The sequence below is a fragment of the Diabrotica undecimpunctata genome, chromosome 2, assembly GCF_040954645.1.
Source record: "Diabrotica undecimpunctata isolate CICGRU chromosome 2, icDiaUnde3, whole genome shotgun sequence".
In the NCBI taxonomy this organism is placed as follows: Eukaryota; Metazoa; Arthropoda; class Insecta; order Coleoptera; family Chrysomelidae; genus Diabrotica; species Diabrotica undecimpunctata.
This window is the reverse complement of record NC_092804.1, coordinates 128,468,159-128,486,814: the sequence shown is the minus strand read 5'-3', so window position 1 is coordinate 128,486,814 and position 18,656 is coordinate 128,468,159. Positions and strand designations below refer to the sequence as shown.

Genomic DNA, 18,656 nt, shown 5'->3' with positions numbered 1-18,656 from the left:
TCACATTTTTGTGGGTCTTAAAGATATCTTTTAGTTGTAAATCAAAGATTTTTTTTGCAATTACTAAATAATTTTAATTTCCAACATTTAACTGATCCTTCCTGGCTTCTACATATAATTCAAATGGCCCCTTATCATAATATGTCGTATCTATTTGGAACCTTTATCATATTTATTTTTTTTTAACTCTGTAATTATTTCTTTCTCCACATTTTTCATTTCATTTTCGTTTAATATATCTGGGGGATTCTCGCCCCCAGACGAATCCCCCATTTTTCTTTTATTTTAACTCTTATTAAAGAAGGTAGATTAGATTAGATTGTGAGGTCGTTAAGGCCATGCGGCCTCACCGCACTTCGACCTATAGAGATCTTTTGTGCATACCTTAATCTAGTTAAACTCACTAGATCAACCTAGGTCACCTAGCCTATCAAATCATAAATAATTATAAATTTTTCTTCAAATTTGGCTCTTATTTACTTTCCTTTTTTTGTTTATACTCTCTATACTTTAAGTAAGAAACTTCAAGCTTTGGAAAACTATTATTTGATTGGTAATTTCACAATATTCTCTCGGAGTCAACAATATAGACTGTACTCTTTAAAGAAATTTTTGTAGATTCTAACTCGATTATCATGTTTAACCTGGTTTAGCCTAGAAATTGATTACTATATTATGACAGATGTCAGTTGCAATTTTCAATCTCATCAAATATAATAATGACGTCATATAAACTCGTCACTAGTTCTAGCGAATGAAATGCTTGCTGTAATAGGATCGCATGTCAAGAAAATCTAAATATTCCCTATATATTTTTTTAAATTTAAAATATGGCAACAACGGAAAAATTGCGTACAACCTATATTGTTTGACTTTTCCTGTATATAAATAATTTAAACTAGTAAAATATAAGAAATTTAAGTTCAATTAGAGACAGACCAAACTAATAAATATATTATTATTTGTATAGAATTTCCAGAAAAACACCTACCATTTTCACGTATTCCTCCAAAAAATATTGCATCAGTATTCAATTTTTAATAGATTTCCATAATAATTGTTGTTATCTATTTACTGAACTCTACACACTTTCATTATTTATCTGTTATTTTTCTTTTCTCAATTAAAGAGGTCTGCAACAAGTTTATTTCTGCTATTATCAATAAGGGCAACATTTATGTTGTACGTTTCTCACAATGACTAAAAATATTACCAAGCTCCATAAATTTATTTTCACAATTTATGCTTACTCTGCTGATTATTTAAAAGTGATCCCCTAAAAATTTAATTTCTTGGTATAAAGTTCTTAGAAAATTTGCACTGCGATGTCCTGGACTGTTAATATTGCAACTAAGTCAACAATGTTAAAGTAGATATACGAGCAGAAATTGGTTTCTGCAATTTGTGACACATTGAACAGTACAGTATAGAACTAGGTGTTGCAGTATCTAGCAAAGGGTGTAGCAAATAACAGAGTGAACATATTTCCTTGGGCTTTATTGGATGACGTATGTGCAGAGACAGCGTTTATGTAATACATGGTTTTACCCTTTCAACACGGAATATATATTTTTTTATAAATTCATGAATGTGTTCCATAAATTAATAAATATTAGTAGGTAGTAATATATCAGAAATATCAGGAATTTTTTTTATTATTTTAAAAAATAAATAGCTATGGGATCTTTTGTTCCAATAGTAGTTTTCAGTGGAATTATAATTAAATCCTAATAGAAATTAGGTACTCCAATGCTGCTTATTACCAATGTACAACCCAGTACAAGCATTATTTCGTACGTGTCAATTTTTGTCAATTTTTACTTAAGAAACTCCTTTTTAATATATTCACGAGGAACAATTTCAGATGTTACACATCTTTAAAATTCAAATCTAATACAGGTAAGCCCTCTATTTAAAGAGGGCTTTGTTTTTTGGGAACGAAGTTTTGTTGATGAGTTTTTTTAAGTAAAGACTATAGAACTTGGTGTATAATTGTTATTAGAAACAGCTACATAATCTAGTTTACTTCCACTTTTAACTATTTCATTAGTCACTCATTTTCTGGAAAACTGTCTCAACCAATGGTTCAAATTCATTATCCTCATTAGAAGATGCAAGTGGTTCACCTTCTGAATCAAAGAAATCATCCAAATTGTACATGAGTTCTTGTAACTTTTATCTTCTTGTAAAAAAGACCGATGGAACAAAATTTTAATAAGTTGGAGACCGTTGGAATATAAACGAAGCAGAGGAAGGCCCCAAATGAGATGGGCAGATGATATCAAGAAGCAAGTGGGCTCTAGGTGGATGACTGTAGCGACAGAGAGAAGAATGGAAAAGGATCGGGGAGGCCTACGTCCAAAGATGGACCGAAGAAGGCTACTTAGATAGATAGATAGAAAAATTGAAAACGTTAAAAATTCTTAAGGGAATTTTTACGATTGGGAGAAATAGTATTTCTTATAATTAATATTTGGACATTTATGTAATACCAATATTTGAAAGCAAAAAAATATACTTTAGACAAAAAACAAAACAACTATGCCTTACTACACTTACTTATAGTTGTTTACTACACTAATATACAGGGTGTTCAGAAACTCTCTTAACAAACGAAATCCGGAGATTCCGCAGATAATTTTAAGACAATTTACTCCAATTCACCTAGACAAAAAATGCTTCCTAAAGGAGCTAGAGCTCTTTGAAGATGGCGCCTTGTAAGTAGTTTTTTAATACCTCCAGAACGCTTTTATTTAGAAAACCAAAAACCGGTACGATTATTTATCCTCCAAATTTAAATCGATTAATCGATTAATTGCGAATTTCTAGTATTTTCTAGTCTTTTTAAGCATTTTTGATACTAGATTATTAATAATTTTTTAGGTATTATAGTACTGAAAGGTACTCTTACTTCAAGTCTTAAACTTTAAGATACACCGTTTTCTAGAAAAATCAAATTGAAAATTTTTCGTGATTCGTCATAAAAGTTAAATTAATAGGAACCTTTATTAATTTTAGAAATTACCTTTTGTTTCAGTAAATGCAGCTCAGAATTCGTAAAAAAAGTTTGGGTAAAGAGACAAAAAAAAAGAGACAATTTAAAACAAAATTGTATTTAAAGGTTTTTAAAAACAAAGTATTTATTAACGTAGATAGTAACAAAAGATGCTCAATGTAATGACCATTAGTTTCTATGAAAAAATTTTTCATTTTACTTAGAGAATGCCGATTAACTGCGAAATTTATTAAAGTTAGTATTAAAGTTATTTCTAAATTCATTGCAAACATCTTGTATCGTTAGCCAGAGTTGTGCACGATTTTGTATCGCAACGAAATAAACAAAGCCTTGTACATATCATCAAATACAATAATCACAAGGATTCAAATCCTGCAACCATGCTGGCGAAGCAGCTGGATCGCCTCTTCCAATTCAGTGGTCTTTGTAGTTATCACCAAGAAAGTCTCGTACATTCCTGCTAAATCATAACTAAAATGTGTATCAGCGTATTCCTCATTAGTAAAAACCATTTTTATTAAATTGAAATTGTTGTGTTTAAATGCCACAAAGTAAAAACTAAAAAAAACTTCAGGAACTGACAACAATTTGATAACGAAAATTCAGATTTACACTTCTGTTGACAGTTCAAAGCCAACTAGTGCAAAAATATTAATTTAACTTTCAAGACAAAAAAAATCCAAAAATTTTGAAATCGATTTTTCTCAAAAAAGGTGTATTCTAGTGACCTAAAACAAGAATACCTTTTAATACTAAAATACCTGAAAATTTAATAATCTAGTATCACGAATGCTTAAAAGTTAATAACAAAAAAGTTACGCGTTAAAATAACCGTTGGCCTACCCAAAACGGCCGCCTATTGGCAATTAATGGAATCGATTCAACTCTGGAAGATAAATAATCGTACCAGTTTTTGTTTTTTTTCTAATAGAAGCGTTCTGAAAGTAGTTCCCTTAGGAGTAGGTCTTAAAATTATCTGAGGCATCTCCAATCCCCATTTGTCAGGAGAGTTTCTGGACACCCTGTATGTATATTATTCAAATATGTTTGTATGGGATTAAGCCACAATTATTAGTTGTAATAAAAATTAACTTTTTAACTAACTAGTGTTTGACGTTTCGACATCCACTCCGGAAATCGTTATCAAAAAGATTATTATAAAAATTCTGCGAAAATGTATACCTAACCAAAGAATTTGGTATTAGGTTATGTCATCTTAACTGACATACTTAGCTTCGATCTTCTAGGTAACAGCATGTAAATGACTGAAGAAAAATGAGGGTGCTGTTTTTACCTGATTTATATTAAATTCTGTTTTGTTTATTTTTTGTATGTTGTGTTGCGTATGTATTTTGCATAAGATTGAAGGAGATGTTTTTCGACCTCCTTCCTCCATGACTACGCTGTGACTGGTATATACTTGTTGTTACCTCCTTGTATTAGTATTGGCAACTTTAAGCTTGCTACATTCCGCTGATAAGTTTGCTACAGAGTTATCTTCGTTAAGTAGGATGAGAGCTGTTTCTTTGACTTTTCTTTTTTTCATGTCTATTTCTTTCATGATTGTTAATGCATCTTTTTATTGTGGTCCTTATTCGTTGTCTCAGGCATGTTTGCATATTTGAAATTTCTCTAAGTCTGTGTTCCTAACGTATGTTTTATGCTCGTTTTGTATATTTTTTACTCTGGATAACTTTAATAGGTTTCTTTTTTCACCAAAATGACACGAGTCACATGCAAGTGTGTTGTATCTGTTTGATTTAATTCGCCATTCTTAAATATCGAGTCACGCAATAGGCCAAAAATTAGACCAAAACAGGTAGACCAAAACTCTTTATAAATTACAATAAAAGTTTAGATTTTATGCATAGTTTCATTAAAGATCTACATACATCCTCACGTAGAGCCGCACAAATGCATAATCTAGGTCATTCTTCAGTCTTGTGGGTATTATGTAAGAATTCGTTTAAACTCTACAAAATTACTTCAGTCCCCAGAGATGAAAATGCCACTGAACCTTTAATAATTATATGAACAAGCTAAATTTTGCTAAGAATTTCAATTTTAGAACGAAAAAAAATTGCAAAAAAGTATATTCCTTTTACCACCGGGCTTCCTCCTAAGAGCCCCCTCGTAGAGGGGAAAAATCGAAACAAATCGATTTACCAAGAATCTGTGCGCAATAGAAAAAAATGTTTCAAATAAAAAATTTAGCTAAAATAATTTTGAACAAAAGCGTTTATTAGGATTTTTTCTTAAGAATGGATCTTTCTGTTAGAAACAACAGATACCTTTTGATTTGAATGTCCTATTGACAAAATCAAGATGCGTTTTAAAGGTAAAGAGGCTTTTGTATACAAATTTTGTATTTTACCGCATATAAACTCAGTTTATATAATGGTGTTTAATAAATAAATTTATTTTTTTCATTAACCAGCGGCTATAAAGTTTTGATTACTAGAAACCTACTGTTTAAAACACATATCATAAAACTTTAGTTTTAAGTTTTGGCAACAAATGTAAGACATTTGGCAACGACCTATAATGTTTAAAACTGCTCTTTTTCAATTACACTAGTACGTTTTTTAAATTCCTCCGTTTTCTTGGAGGCATTTCCCGTGACGTGTGATCGTTTGTAATGTAAAAGTTTAAATTCTGTGTTTTTTGGCCATATTTAAAATGCCTTATATTTTTTACTACAACTCAAAATTGAATTTTTATCTTATAGGTTTTAAAGATTGGTCTCTAAAAATGAAAATTTTACTACAACTAGAATCTAAAATTTAACTACAACTTCTTTAACGATGTCGAAACTACGGGGTACTATCGAATTTCTTACGAACAAATCGATCCATTAGAACAAGTCAAGCCAATAGAATATATACACGCATGGAAAAAGTACTATTATGAGAATAAATACATGATACCCGACGTTTGTCGAAGGAGCTTCTAGATTTGTTTTCAGTAGCAAGTTGAAATTTGCAGATTGAAATAAGATTGAATCCATTTGTTACAGAAAAATGGAAAATGAACTAGGAAGGAACACTGAACGCCAGAAAAACAAATACGAACGCTTAACCAAACATAAGGAGGTAGAATCAAAACAATACACAGAAGGGACAGTGGTCAACCTTTCAGATAATATCATTGCTATCCAAAGGGGGAAATTTTGCCATTGCACCTAAAGTTATACCCAGAACATATCATCGCTAATATCGAATCTGCGATTCGCAGCTTACCAATCGAAAAAGCTGAAGAAATAAGGACAGAATCAGCAAGAATTTTGCATAAAGCTAAAACACTGAAAAATAACCTGAGCCACCAAGAAATCCGTGCCATAAAATCGATAAACGAAGACAAAAATGTTGTAATTTTACCAGCAGACCTGCGGTATATAGAAAACTTAAAAAAGATCCCAGTCACCCTACGGAAAATTAATAGACTTATAAAATCTTTGTCCATACCAGAGGATATAAAACCAAGAATATGCAATAGCGAAGCAGTCCCACCACGATTGTATGGCTTACCGAAAATACACAAAGAAGATGTACCCCTACGCCACATTGTTAGCTCCATAGGATCTCGATCTTACAGCCTTGCTAAATATTTGGTCGATATTTTAGAACCACATATAGGAAAAAACGATGCCTTTGTAAAAGACTCCGCCCATTTCATCGAGAAGATCAAGATTTTCCCTATTTACAAGAGTTCCCCTAGAAGACGTTCTGAATTTATTTGAGGGACTAGTTTCCCAGGATATAATGGAATTATACCGTATTAGCTTCACTACCACCTACTTTTCATGGGAAGACCAGATTTATGAACAGATAGATGGAGTAGCAATGGGAAGCCCACTAAGCCCGGTCGTAGCCAACCTTTTTATTGAGCATCTAGGGAAGAGGGTAATGGACTCAGCATACAAGCCAAGGGTATGTTTAGATACGTCGATGACACTTTTGTGATTTGGGGTCACGGAGTAAAAAAACTTAACGATTTCCTGTCTTATATAAACACACTACATCAAAATACTCAATTTACGATGGAAACAGAGAAAGATCAACAACTAGCGTTCCTAGATGTCTAAGTAAATCGAAAGGAATGTTACCTAGGACATAAAGTGTATCGAAAACCTACACACACAAACAGATACCTAAACGAACTCAAATCATCATCCAGGCCAAAAACAAGGTATCATCAAAACTCTGGCGGAGAGGTTGAAGAGAATTTGTGAACCACAGCATCTGCAAAGTGAACTTCTTCATATTGAAAAAGCGCTCACCTCTAATGGTTATACCAAAAGATGAATACATAAAGCGATGAACGTCTCTAAAAGAAAGGACGAAGAAACAGAATGTATAGGCAAAGCGTTCTTGCCCTATATATCGGGGGTAACGGACATAATTAGGCGAATTTTTAAAAAAGCCAATGTAAAGATCATTTTCAAGCCTATAAAAAAAATTAAGGACTGTTTAAGATCGGAGAAGGACAAACGTGACCCATTAGCAACGGCCAGGGTATACCGAATACCATGCACATGTGGAATGGTATATGTGGGAACCATGAAAAGACACACAAACACAAGGATAAACGAAGATAAAAGCCATTGTCGTTTAGGACATATCGACTAATCTGCCGTTGCCGAACACGCTTTGGGAAGCGGAGAACATCGGATACTATTTGAAGAAACGCAGATGCTGGATAAAACATCACAGTACTACCCACGGTTGTATCGGGAAGCGGTGGAGATATATAAGCACCCAAATAATTTTAATTGGATAGAAGAAGGACTAAAAATCAACAAAACATACCAATATTAAAATCCACAAAAACCCTTCCCGTAAAACACGAAGAAAGAAAAGCTACTACAAACGACGACACACCCCCGCACGCCGAAACCAGTGGAGGGGAGGCGAGTAGAAAATATAAATATGGCCTCCGCAGTACAACGCGGCGTCAGTTTCAGCTTACAAGTAGAAACATCTCCAGAAGATGCCAACCCCTAGTGTTGGTGAAACGTGGAGAACTAATCTCAAAAGACAACGGCCTAACAGCCCGAACAAACAGTTTAACAAGTTAGACAATGGCCGTAAAAGCCTAGCGCATTTTACTACAACTAGTCAATAAAAGTGATACATTTTATTGATCTCACGTGAATTGTAAAAAATGGCAAAAATCGCGAAACCTTAATTAATTAAACAGATTTATAGAAACTGACTTCATTTTCGGCAAAATGCAAAAATGGCATACAAAAGCTACACTCTTTAACTTTAAAACTCTTTTGATTTTTATCGATAGGATACTCTGATCAAAAGACATTGAATTTTTACCGTTGAGTTGATACAAATATCATTTAACATTGATTTCGCGTGCGCAGATGACATTAAAAATCGCAGGTCGCTTCAAGCGTTGTTTCTAAGAGAACGGTTTAGTCTAAATATAAAGTGCTAATAAACGTTGTTGTTTAAAATTATATCAGCTATAGTTTTTATTCGAAACATTTTTTTTCTACGACGTACCGATTCTTTGTAAATGGAGATTTTTTTTTAGATTTTTACCCCCCTGCGAGGGGAATTTTAAGGAAAAGCCCTTAAAGGAAAAAAAAGTAAAAGTGGTAAACTTTTTTGGGGACCCAAAAATTGATATTTTGGGCAAAATTCGACTTGTTCGTATATTATTTACGGGTCAAATCTCTGACGACTGGACCAAATCCAGTTGTTGCAAAAATTTAATAAAGATGACTACGACAGTTTAAAGATTACAGTTTAGTGAGGTAATAATAAATAAAATTGTCAGTAAGGAGAACTTCGGTAATATATTCAAAGACCACAACAACTAAATCTATGGACGGATATAGTATCTTGGTATTCGCCAAGACCAAGAAAGGCTCGAGAATTACAGTCGAACCTGAACTTTTGCCACGAAGTCAAACGATTAATAAGAGTACTACCTAAAGTTCCACGCCGTTTGTGGAAAAACAAATCATGGCTTTTGCATTACAATAATACATCAGCTCACATTTTATTGTTTAATCGTAAATTTTTGGGCAAAAAGAATAAGGATACCGCAGCCTTCATATTCACCAGATGTTTCTTCATGTGACTTCTTCCTATTTTCAAAAATAACGTAAACTTTAAAGAGCCGTCTGTTCACAAGCATAGATGACATTAAAGGGCATCGCCGATAGAACTAAAGACTATCCCAAAAATCGACTTAAGAAGTGTTTCAATGATTAGTAGAATTGGCAGAAGTGTTGGCCCATGTGCACACTATCTGATGGCTTATTTTTAAAGAAAACTGATAATAGGTCAATACATGATATTCATAATCTTTTGGGGGAGATATGTATTGGTTACCTAACTCCTTACAGCAGAACCACTAAGTTCTCTTTCTCTTCAATCCTGACCCCCGGAGGGAGAGTAGTGAGATCTCTATCTCTGGCCATTTCTTTTAATTTCTGGTCATTTCTTTTAACTTATGCATACATATTTTGCATATGCTTGTAATTTCATCAATTCATCTTGTTGAAGGTTTTAGTCGTGATCTTCGGCTTTCTATCTTTATTTAAATAATAAGTGTTTTCATATTTTCTGTGTCTGCACTCATAACAAGTACAAAGTATTTTAATTGTTTGAGATGGACTTTGCTGTCAGCCGTTTGCTGACTTTTAGCTCATTTAAAATTGCACCTAATTAAGATTGAACTACTAAGATATTGAATTAATATTGGACTATATAAAAATAAAGAATGGATCAAAAAGACCCGTTTCGAAATCATTATTAAGCTATTTTAAATACCTCTAATGATAAAGATTAAGGATAACTGAAGTTAAGATACATCTTACATAAAATAAACCGACGAGAATGTTAGATTGGGTAAATCGAGATATATTATTAAGAAAAAAATGTGGGTTAAAAATTATGAAAATCTAATTGATATTTCTTATTAGTTTACAATTTTTTTCGCTCTCTTTTTTTTCCACCAACGTTCTCTGTTTTCCATCTGATAAAAATATAACTAATAACTATACTTATTTACTATACTCACCTAAAATATCATTGACACCTGCGAATGTCATCACCAGACAGGCCACAAAGAGATCAGCAATGGCCAGGCTGGCTAGAAAAAGGTTTCCTATTCGGCGTAGGCCCCTGTCTGTATAGATGGCGACACACACCAAAATATTACCAGCTACTGAGAGAAAAATTAAAAGGGAGAGAAATACACCTGAAACAAAAAAATATAATAAAAAATATGGTCAAAAGAAACATAAAATAAGTTATTTGAACCAATAATCTAATAAGAGAGTTGATGGTTATTTTAATTTAATCATATTAATTTATAGGTCATTTCTGCAATTTATTTAATTTATAAAGTTTAAAACTACAAAATTTGTATACATCGTTTTGACAAATAAACGTCGTTGCTTATCATACCACTCGGTAATAATTTGGATTTTGGAGTTTCTTTCATATCGTTAAAACACTAATATTAAACTTACGCAGCTACGTGCATATCGTGCATACAGTGCGTCAATCTGAGCTTTGGTCACGGAAATCCAGATGAAATCTCCAGAAATAGTGTCGAAAGCTCGACGTAGTATCAGTGGAATACAAACCAGTAAGCGTATTAAATTTAATGTTAATTTTTTTAATGGTATAAATACACTACTCTCCAAAATTAAGGAACCACCTTAAATGTATTATAAATTTGAAGATATTTTTCTTCTAAGCCGTTGGTTCTATTTCAATGATTTTTCGTTATACCGATGTAGGTCTCTATCTAAGGAGTTACTTTACCAATACTTTCTAAAAAATGTCAACGTTTTATCCAATATATCGTGTGGAATTTATTACAAACAAATGCTACATTTTATTAGAATTGCAAGAGAGCTTCATCTTGTCTTAACAGTTTTGTGAAAAATCATATCTATATTTCTATTATCAAAAAAGAAAAGTGCGTTTAAAGCATAACGTGATTTTATTGGCTATAAAAATTTAACAAATTTGACAGGTCAGTTTAGAACTGACAATATTGTTTCCAATTTAATATTTTTTTTGCTGCTATGCACATTTCAGTCAGTTCACATGTACCGTATTTCGCAAAGAATAGAGAATAGAATTTCGCAAATGCGTTGTTACAAACTGTAAAAATACAATTTTTACAGTTTGAAAGAAATACAAGAAATAATCAATTCAAGTTCTATTCGTTTCCACATTAGAAGCACAAATTACTTCAAAGAGAAAAGTGGATTTTTAATTATTGTATTAAATAGACAAGTTTAAGTAATTTTATTTGCTGTTTAGATACGACTAATATATTAAAAGGCCTAAAAACTTCGCTGATCTATGATACTAGGTGTCGCTCTTTCGAACTTGTATATAGCGAATAAAAGAAAGATTTGTCACAATCAGATATTTACAGATACAAGTAGCAGATGTCCATAATATCCAAATTATTCGGAATTCCATACAAACACGTATCGCTAAAATCTCACCTTGACTGGAATGTTAATGCTAATGACTGGGAGTACCTACTGTTCAAATATAACTCAAAGTAGGTAAAAATAAATAAAAACAAGACTGGTTTCGCATGCTATAATTTGCTATCCATCTTCAGGTCAACGGTACATGGAAAACTAAATGCTGAAAATATAATAACCCGTATTAGGGTGCTGTCTGGTACAGAATATACAGCAATCATGTCAATATTAAATGTGTGTAATTGTTAAATATGAATTTAAATTGATTAAATAAAAATGGGTCACTAAAGTGAAAAAAAAATCGGTTGCCTGTAAAGTCGGTTTTACGGGCGAAGATTTTACGTGACAACGTCTTTTTCTCGGTAGAATATTTATTGATATGAATATTATTAAATTGCACAATAGGAACAAGGAATTGAATGAAAATAAGAATTGCACAAATTTTAACTATAGAAATATATTTTGTTTACTAAAACATTGTACATGTAAACTTAAACTTAACTAATTTCTATTTGAGTGATTTTGTTGGGGATAGGACGATGATAGGAGAAATAGCATCGCACCAGCGGACCGATCATGTTTGAGTGGGAGAGAGACGCAAGGCATTCGCCGGTCCGGTGGGCCTCTCTCTCGTTCGGTGACTCATCGTAACAGACGTGAGCGGGCGTTACATTTTTCATGAGTGACTCCGAGCCACAACCTAATTTAAGACGTTGTCACGTCAAAATGATCTAGTAAAATTATAATTAAATAAATAATTATTACTTACATGTTGTACTTAACTAAACATAGTTAAAAAAACTGTTATGGTAAACTGGTGACAGGTGATCATCGGTTTTACTGCAAAGTAGGTATTGTGTAAATGGTTTGTTGAAAACTAAACGTGATGTGTTATATTATATAAAAGTTATTTATATTTATTAAAGATGTATATTTTGACAATGTGTTATTTATTAAAATTATTTATTTAGAACAGACAGCACTGTGATAATGTAAAAAAGATAGATGTTCTATTTTTAATGCAAGTTTGGGTGTGCAATAACTCCAGCTTGTAATTATCAAATTAACGATGAATACGTTTTGGTCTGTATTTGGACAGAAAAGAAATTATTGTGATGTCAATTAAAATTAAGAACACTTTAGACAAACCAAGGATAAACAGAACAAATTCAAAAAGACAAAACAGATATTTAATTTAAAGAAGGGGGTATTTTGTAGCACAACATCTGTCATATACTTGACATTTAGTGGTTCGATGACATGACACTTAGACGTTGACAGATGTCATGGGACATTACACACATTATTACTAACGGATATAAGTTATGTATTATAGGTTACTACACACATGTTTTAATATGTAAAATTAAAGAGCCTAAAATATATTCAACACCATTTTCATTACATTACACGTACATACACAACAACATTACGTAACACAGCTGTTTAGTATAATAAATTTTAAGAGGTAAAATTGACATAGTTGAAGTAGTTGCAAGTTAAAGTGTGTGTTAACCAACTATATTATTAAATAGATATTGTAATCTAATTTATGAATTAGCATATTTTTACAAAGTTTAAATGAATTTATTGTAACAATTAAAAATGATTGTATCAGAAACTGAAATGATCAGATTTAACTTAATTTAATTGAATTTAATTTAATTAAGTTAATTTTTTTAACTATGTTTTCTCAAACATTTAATAATATTCCTTTTATCGGCACATAAGGAATATTTATTTATTTAATTTTAATTTTACTAGATAATTTTTTAATTTAATTTAACCTTATTTTTATTTAATTATTTTAAATTCATAGTTAATAATCACACACATATAATATTGGCATAATTGCTGTATATTCTGTACCAAACAGTACCCTAATACGGGTTATTATACTTTCAGCATTTCGTTTACCGTGTACCGTTTACCTGAAGATGTAAAGCAAATTATAGTATGCGAAACCGGTCGTTGGTGGTAAAATAAATTGACTGTGAGTAAATCTTATTTTATTTCTTTTTACCTGTTTAAAATGGACTCACAAAGGCAACATATTCAAGACATAATTCAAAGTATTGCTTAATATAGCTTAGATAGACGTGTAAGAGGTATTCGACGGCCAAGGTATATTACAGACATTTTTTCTAATCGTGTAGTTCCCTTTGCTTCTTACATAGAAAACCAGTGTCTTACAAGGCATGATAATGCACAACCACATGTTAAACGTGTGGTCTGTGATTATTTGGATGAAGTTGGTATAGAAACCATAATTTAACCACCTTATAGCCCTGATATAAATCACATAGAAAATATGTAGGATTTAAAGTGAAACTGGAACAAACCATGAAGTGGAGATATCCAGGAGTGGCTAGTATACCTGTTGAATACAAAGCACGTCTTGTTCGTGTGTATTAAGGTATAAAAAATGCTTATTAAAAGCTTAAAATTTTTATTTTAAAGAAGATCTTTTCGGAATTAAATTATTCCATCATCAGTTTACTAAAAGAGAGAGTAAAAATACCAATATTAAAAAACAAGTAAGTTAAAATTTAAATATATAGAAAGAACACGTTGGTTTTTTACTACTTACATAAAAAGTTGTTAAAACATTGTATGGCCACATAAAAACATTGGAAGGACATCCGTATTAAAAAACAATCCTCATAGTATTTATCAAGGTAAATACAATAGACTGTTAACTTGTTGATTATTAAAAACTGAAAATGGGGGCATCTTACATGACCCCTGTAGCTGGTGAGGTTTTATCGACTTACATTACCTCTGATCTGTGCTGGAGTCTTGGGCTAACTGATAGAAAGATGGTATGAAAAATCAGTTAGTACCCGTCAATATTAAGTGAAATGATGTAGTAGAAGCAAAAGTCATTGTGCTTAAGTTTGTGAATAGGCTCAATAGCAATTTTTGGTATTTTAAAAAGGTAGTAGAATGTAAAACAATGAGTGACTGTGATGTAAAATAAATTTGGTATACCAGAGTAAGGCAAAATTTAAGTTAGTTAGTTGAAATTAATAAATCATTTTAAAGGCGATAAAAAGAATGTTATTACCTAATTGTTTCCTTGTATGAAGTAAGTATAGATAAAAGTTGGTTTGAAATTTTTGGAAAATGAATCAAGGAAAAAGAAATAAAAGAAAAAGAAAGAAAAGGAAATAGGAGATGAATGTAAAGATGTAAGCTGGGGATACTAAAACTGATTGTGATAAGATATTGATAGATGTAAAGTGAGTATTTATAAGAAAACCTGTGTGATTAGTTAGATGGTAGTTATTGGAGGGGATGGGAAATTTAATATTGGAAAAGGGGGATGTTAGTGTATTAATGGTGACAAGAATAGAGTTAAGTATGGCGGATTATATAAGGTGATATTAAGCTATGGGAAAATAGAAAGAAATGTAGAAGTAAGTAAAACTGGATACTAGTTAAAAGAAAGAAAGTTAGATTAGGAGAATAATTGTCGATGAAGTGGGACAAAGTCTCTGTTGATGCTGGTGTAACGATTAACACAATTGGGACTGTTTTTCTTTTCCTTGACTATTTCCAAATCCTCAAGAAGGTCAAGTTTGAGATAATCTCTACCTGGGATGTAATGAAGAAGAGAAATATCATCTGGTACCTTGATTGTGTGATTGTGATATTTAAGATGATGGGAAAAAGAAGAAGTGTTCTCTAACTTAGAATGTTCCATGGCCCTGGTTACTAGAGATCTACAAGTTCTACCAATATAAGTGGCATCACAGTCAGAAATTCAAAATTCATACTCAGGGTAATCAAGGACATAACAGGTTTTTCTCCCACTTTTTCCATTAAAAGTTCATCCCAACTAATATCCAAACTCAATCACACAAATCTCCTACCAGATACTATGCTTTCATTTGACGTTAGCAATCTCTTTACTTCTGTACCTAAACTTGAAACTATTCAGTTAGTCCACGACCTTCTCACATCTAAATCAACTAATACCTCAGTCATCACACCAATAATAGAGATAATTTCCTTTTGTTTATCACAGGATTATTTTTCTTTTAATAATATTTTTTATAAACAACCTGATGGCTTGGCTATGGGAAGTTGTCTTTCCCCCTTTTTAGCTGACCTCTTCATGAATCATCTAGAATCCACTCAAATCATGACTAACAATACAATTCTACACTGGTTCCGTTACGTTGATGATTGCTTAGTGTTCATTAGAGGTAACTCAAATACAGCTTCGTCCTTACTAAACACTATCAATAATATTCACCCCAATATTAAATTCATTATGAAATTAGAATCCAACTTCTCCATCAATTTCTTGGACCTTTCCATCAATAGAATTAATAATGTCTTTGATTATAGCATCTACAGAAAACCCACACAAACAGATCATGTCATACATTTCAATTCTAATTATCCCATTTCACACAAATTATCTGCATTCAACAGTTTCATTCATCGTTTAGAAACCATCCCATTATCCAACATTAACTACAACCAAGAACTCAACATAATCAAACAGATTGCTGTCAATAATTCAATAATTTCAATAAACAGATTCCCCATCTTACTTCTCATTACCATTTCACTGTCCAACACTCTCCGAAACAATCAAAAACACTATCCTGAATTCTGTTGAAAATATTAAGATTTCCTTTAAAGTTAACAATAAATTGAGTAGATCATTATGCAATAGTAAGGACTCTATTGACTTCAGCAAACGCAATGGAGTTTATAAACTTTAATGTTCTGACTGTGATGCCACTTATATTGGTAGAACTTGTAGATCTCTAGTAACCAGGGCCATGGAACATTCTAAGTTAGAGAACACTTCTTCTTTTTCCCATCATCTTAAATATCACAATCACACAATTAAGGTACCAGATGATATTTCTCTTCTTCATAACATCCCAGGTAGAGTGTCGCCAAGGTAACCAATCACGACAAAGATTGTTACTTTGGCCTGCCAACCACAGCGCTCGTTATTAACTGCGCTGTCATTGGCCTCTCGGCGGAAGTGTGCTGAAAATTCTCAAACACGATGTGTATAAAAGAGCAGCACATCTTCCGAACGGGATCCAGTCGTCATACACTACTAGCCCCGTAAGACCTTGTTGGTTCGGTGCGCTACCAAGCTACCTTTGAGTTTTATTAATTAACGAATATCCTGCTCTCGTCGAACACGTCCAAAAAAAATTGAAGAATAATACCTAATAATGGTTATCCAATTTAGAAGTTAAATCATCAAGTGTACGAGAACCGGCGTGTCGACTACAAAACGCTTCCTGACAGTAGAACACGACTTTCTGAGATAGAAAAGACATTGGTCTTATAACTATCTCAAATCGTGTCGAACTGACCACAGCGTTATTTGGGCCTGTCACGGTAAAGAGCGAATAAAAGCCCCGACGGGGACTTGTAATTTCTTTTCCGATCAGGTTGAGCTGCAATACCACTTCGTCTCCAAAACCTTATGTAAATAGTAACTATATGAATTACTGTTAACAAAAAGGTAGTTATACGAAGCGACTGGCAGCAGGAAGAGTCGACATTGCCGGCATTCTTGTACCTCTCTCGAGGAGAGGGAACGCGGCTACACGAAGCGAGAAGGCCGACATCTTTGTGGAACTTGAGCTATACACCACGTATTAGAATTCTAATACATATTAATTCAGTGTAAGAATATTTTGTCTGTAAGAAAGCTCGAACTGTTAGAGAATTCTGATTGCCGGTGTCTCCTCACCTACCACAAAGGCTCGGTGGAACTTCTTGCCCGTAGCGGCCGGTATCTCAATCAACTCCTTAAATACTAAGATGGACTCTCGGAACTTGAGATCCTCTTCGAGAGCGGCGGTTGTAGATCGTCCAGAAACCCCTGAAAACCAGGAGGACGCTACGGCCGTACGACAAGAGATTATCTTAAACTTGACTTTTTTGAGGATTTGGAAATAGTCAAGGAAAAGAAAAACAGTCCCAATTGTGTTAATCGTCACACCAGCATCAACAGAGACTTTGTCCCACTTTATCGACAATTATTCTCCTGATCTAACTTTTTTTCCTTTAACTATTATCCAGTTTTACTTACTTCTACATTTCTTTCTATTTTCCCATAGCTTAATATCACCTTATATAATCCGCCATACTTAACTCTATTCTTGTCACCATTAATACACTAACATCCCCCTTTCCAATATCCAATTTCCCATCCTCTTCAATAACTACCATCTAACTAATCACACAGGTTTTCTTATAAATACTCACTTTACATCTATCAATCTCTTATCACAATCAGTTTCAGTATCCCCAGCTTACATCTTTACATTCATCTCCTATTTCCTTTTCTTTCTTTTTCTTTTATTTCTTTTTCCTCGATTCACCTTCCATAAATTTCAAACCAACTTTTATCTATACTTACTTCATACAAGGAAACAATTAGGTAATAACATTCTTTTTATCGCCTTTAAAATGATTTATTAATTTCAACTAACTAACTTAAATTTTGCCTTACCCTGGTATACCAAATTTATTTTACATCACAGTCACTCATTGTTTTACATTCTACCACCTTTTTAAAATAACAAAAATTGACATTGATTCTTCTACACACAAAACACAATTCTTCACTAAAAACTGCCTATTCACAAACTTAAGCACAATGACTTTTGCTCCTACTACATCATTCCACTTGACATTGACGGGTACTAACTGATTTTTCATACCATCTTTCTATCAGTTAGCCCAAGACTCCAGCACAGATCAGAGGTAATGTAAGTCGATAAAACCTCACCAGCTACAGGGGTCATGTAAGATGCCCCCATTTTCAGTTTTTAATAATCAACAAGTTAACAGGCTATTGCATTTACCTTGATAAATACCATGAGGATTGTTTCTTAATACGGATGTCCTTCCAATGTTTTTATGTGGCCATACAATGTTTTTAACAACTTTTTATGTAAGTATTAAAAAACCAACGTGTTATTTCTATATATTTAAATTTTAACTTACTTGTTTTTTAATATTGGCATTTTTACTCTCTCTTTTAGTAAACTGATGATGGAATGATTTAATTCCGTAAAGATCTTTTTTAAAATAAAAATGTTAAGCTTTTAATAAGCATTTTTTTTACCTTAATACACACAAACACCACGTGCTTAATATGTAGGATAT

General features: G+C 32.5%; 1 protein-coding gene across 1 annotated transcript in view; it reads right to left on the bottom strand.

Moving 5' to 3' along the window:
* Positions 1-16,073, bottom strand: part of LOC140433914 (dopamine receptor 1-like) — a 237,855-nt gene extending 221,782 nt beyond the window's left edge. Inside the window, exons 1-3 of the mRNA XM_072521886.1 lie at positions 16,061-16,073; positions 13,616-13,660; positions 10,061-10,240 (exon numbers count right to left, since the gene is read on the bottom strand). Of these exons, the coding sequence (XP_072377987.1) occupies positions 10,061-10,240; positions 13,616-13,660; positions 16,061-16,073 (238 nt within the window). The remainder of the gene's footprint in view (positions 1-10,060; positions 10,241-13,615; positions 13,661-16,060) is intronic.
* Positions 16,074-18,656: the final 2,583 nt, after the last annotated feature.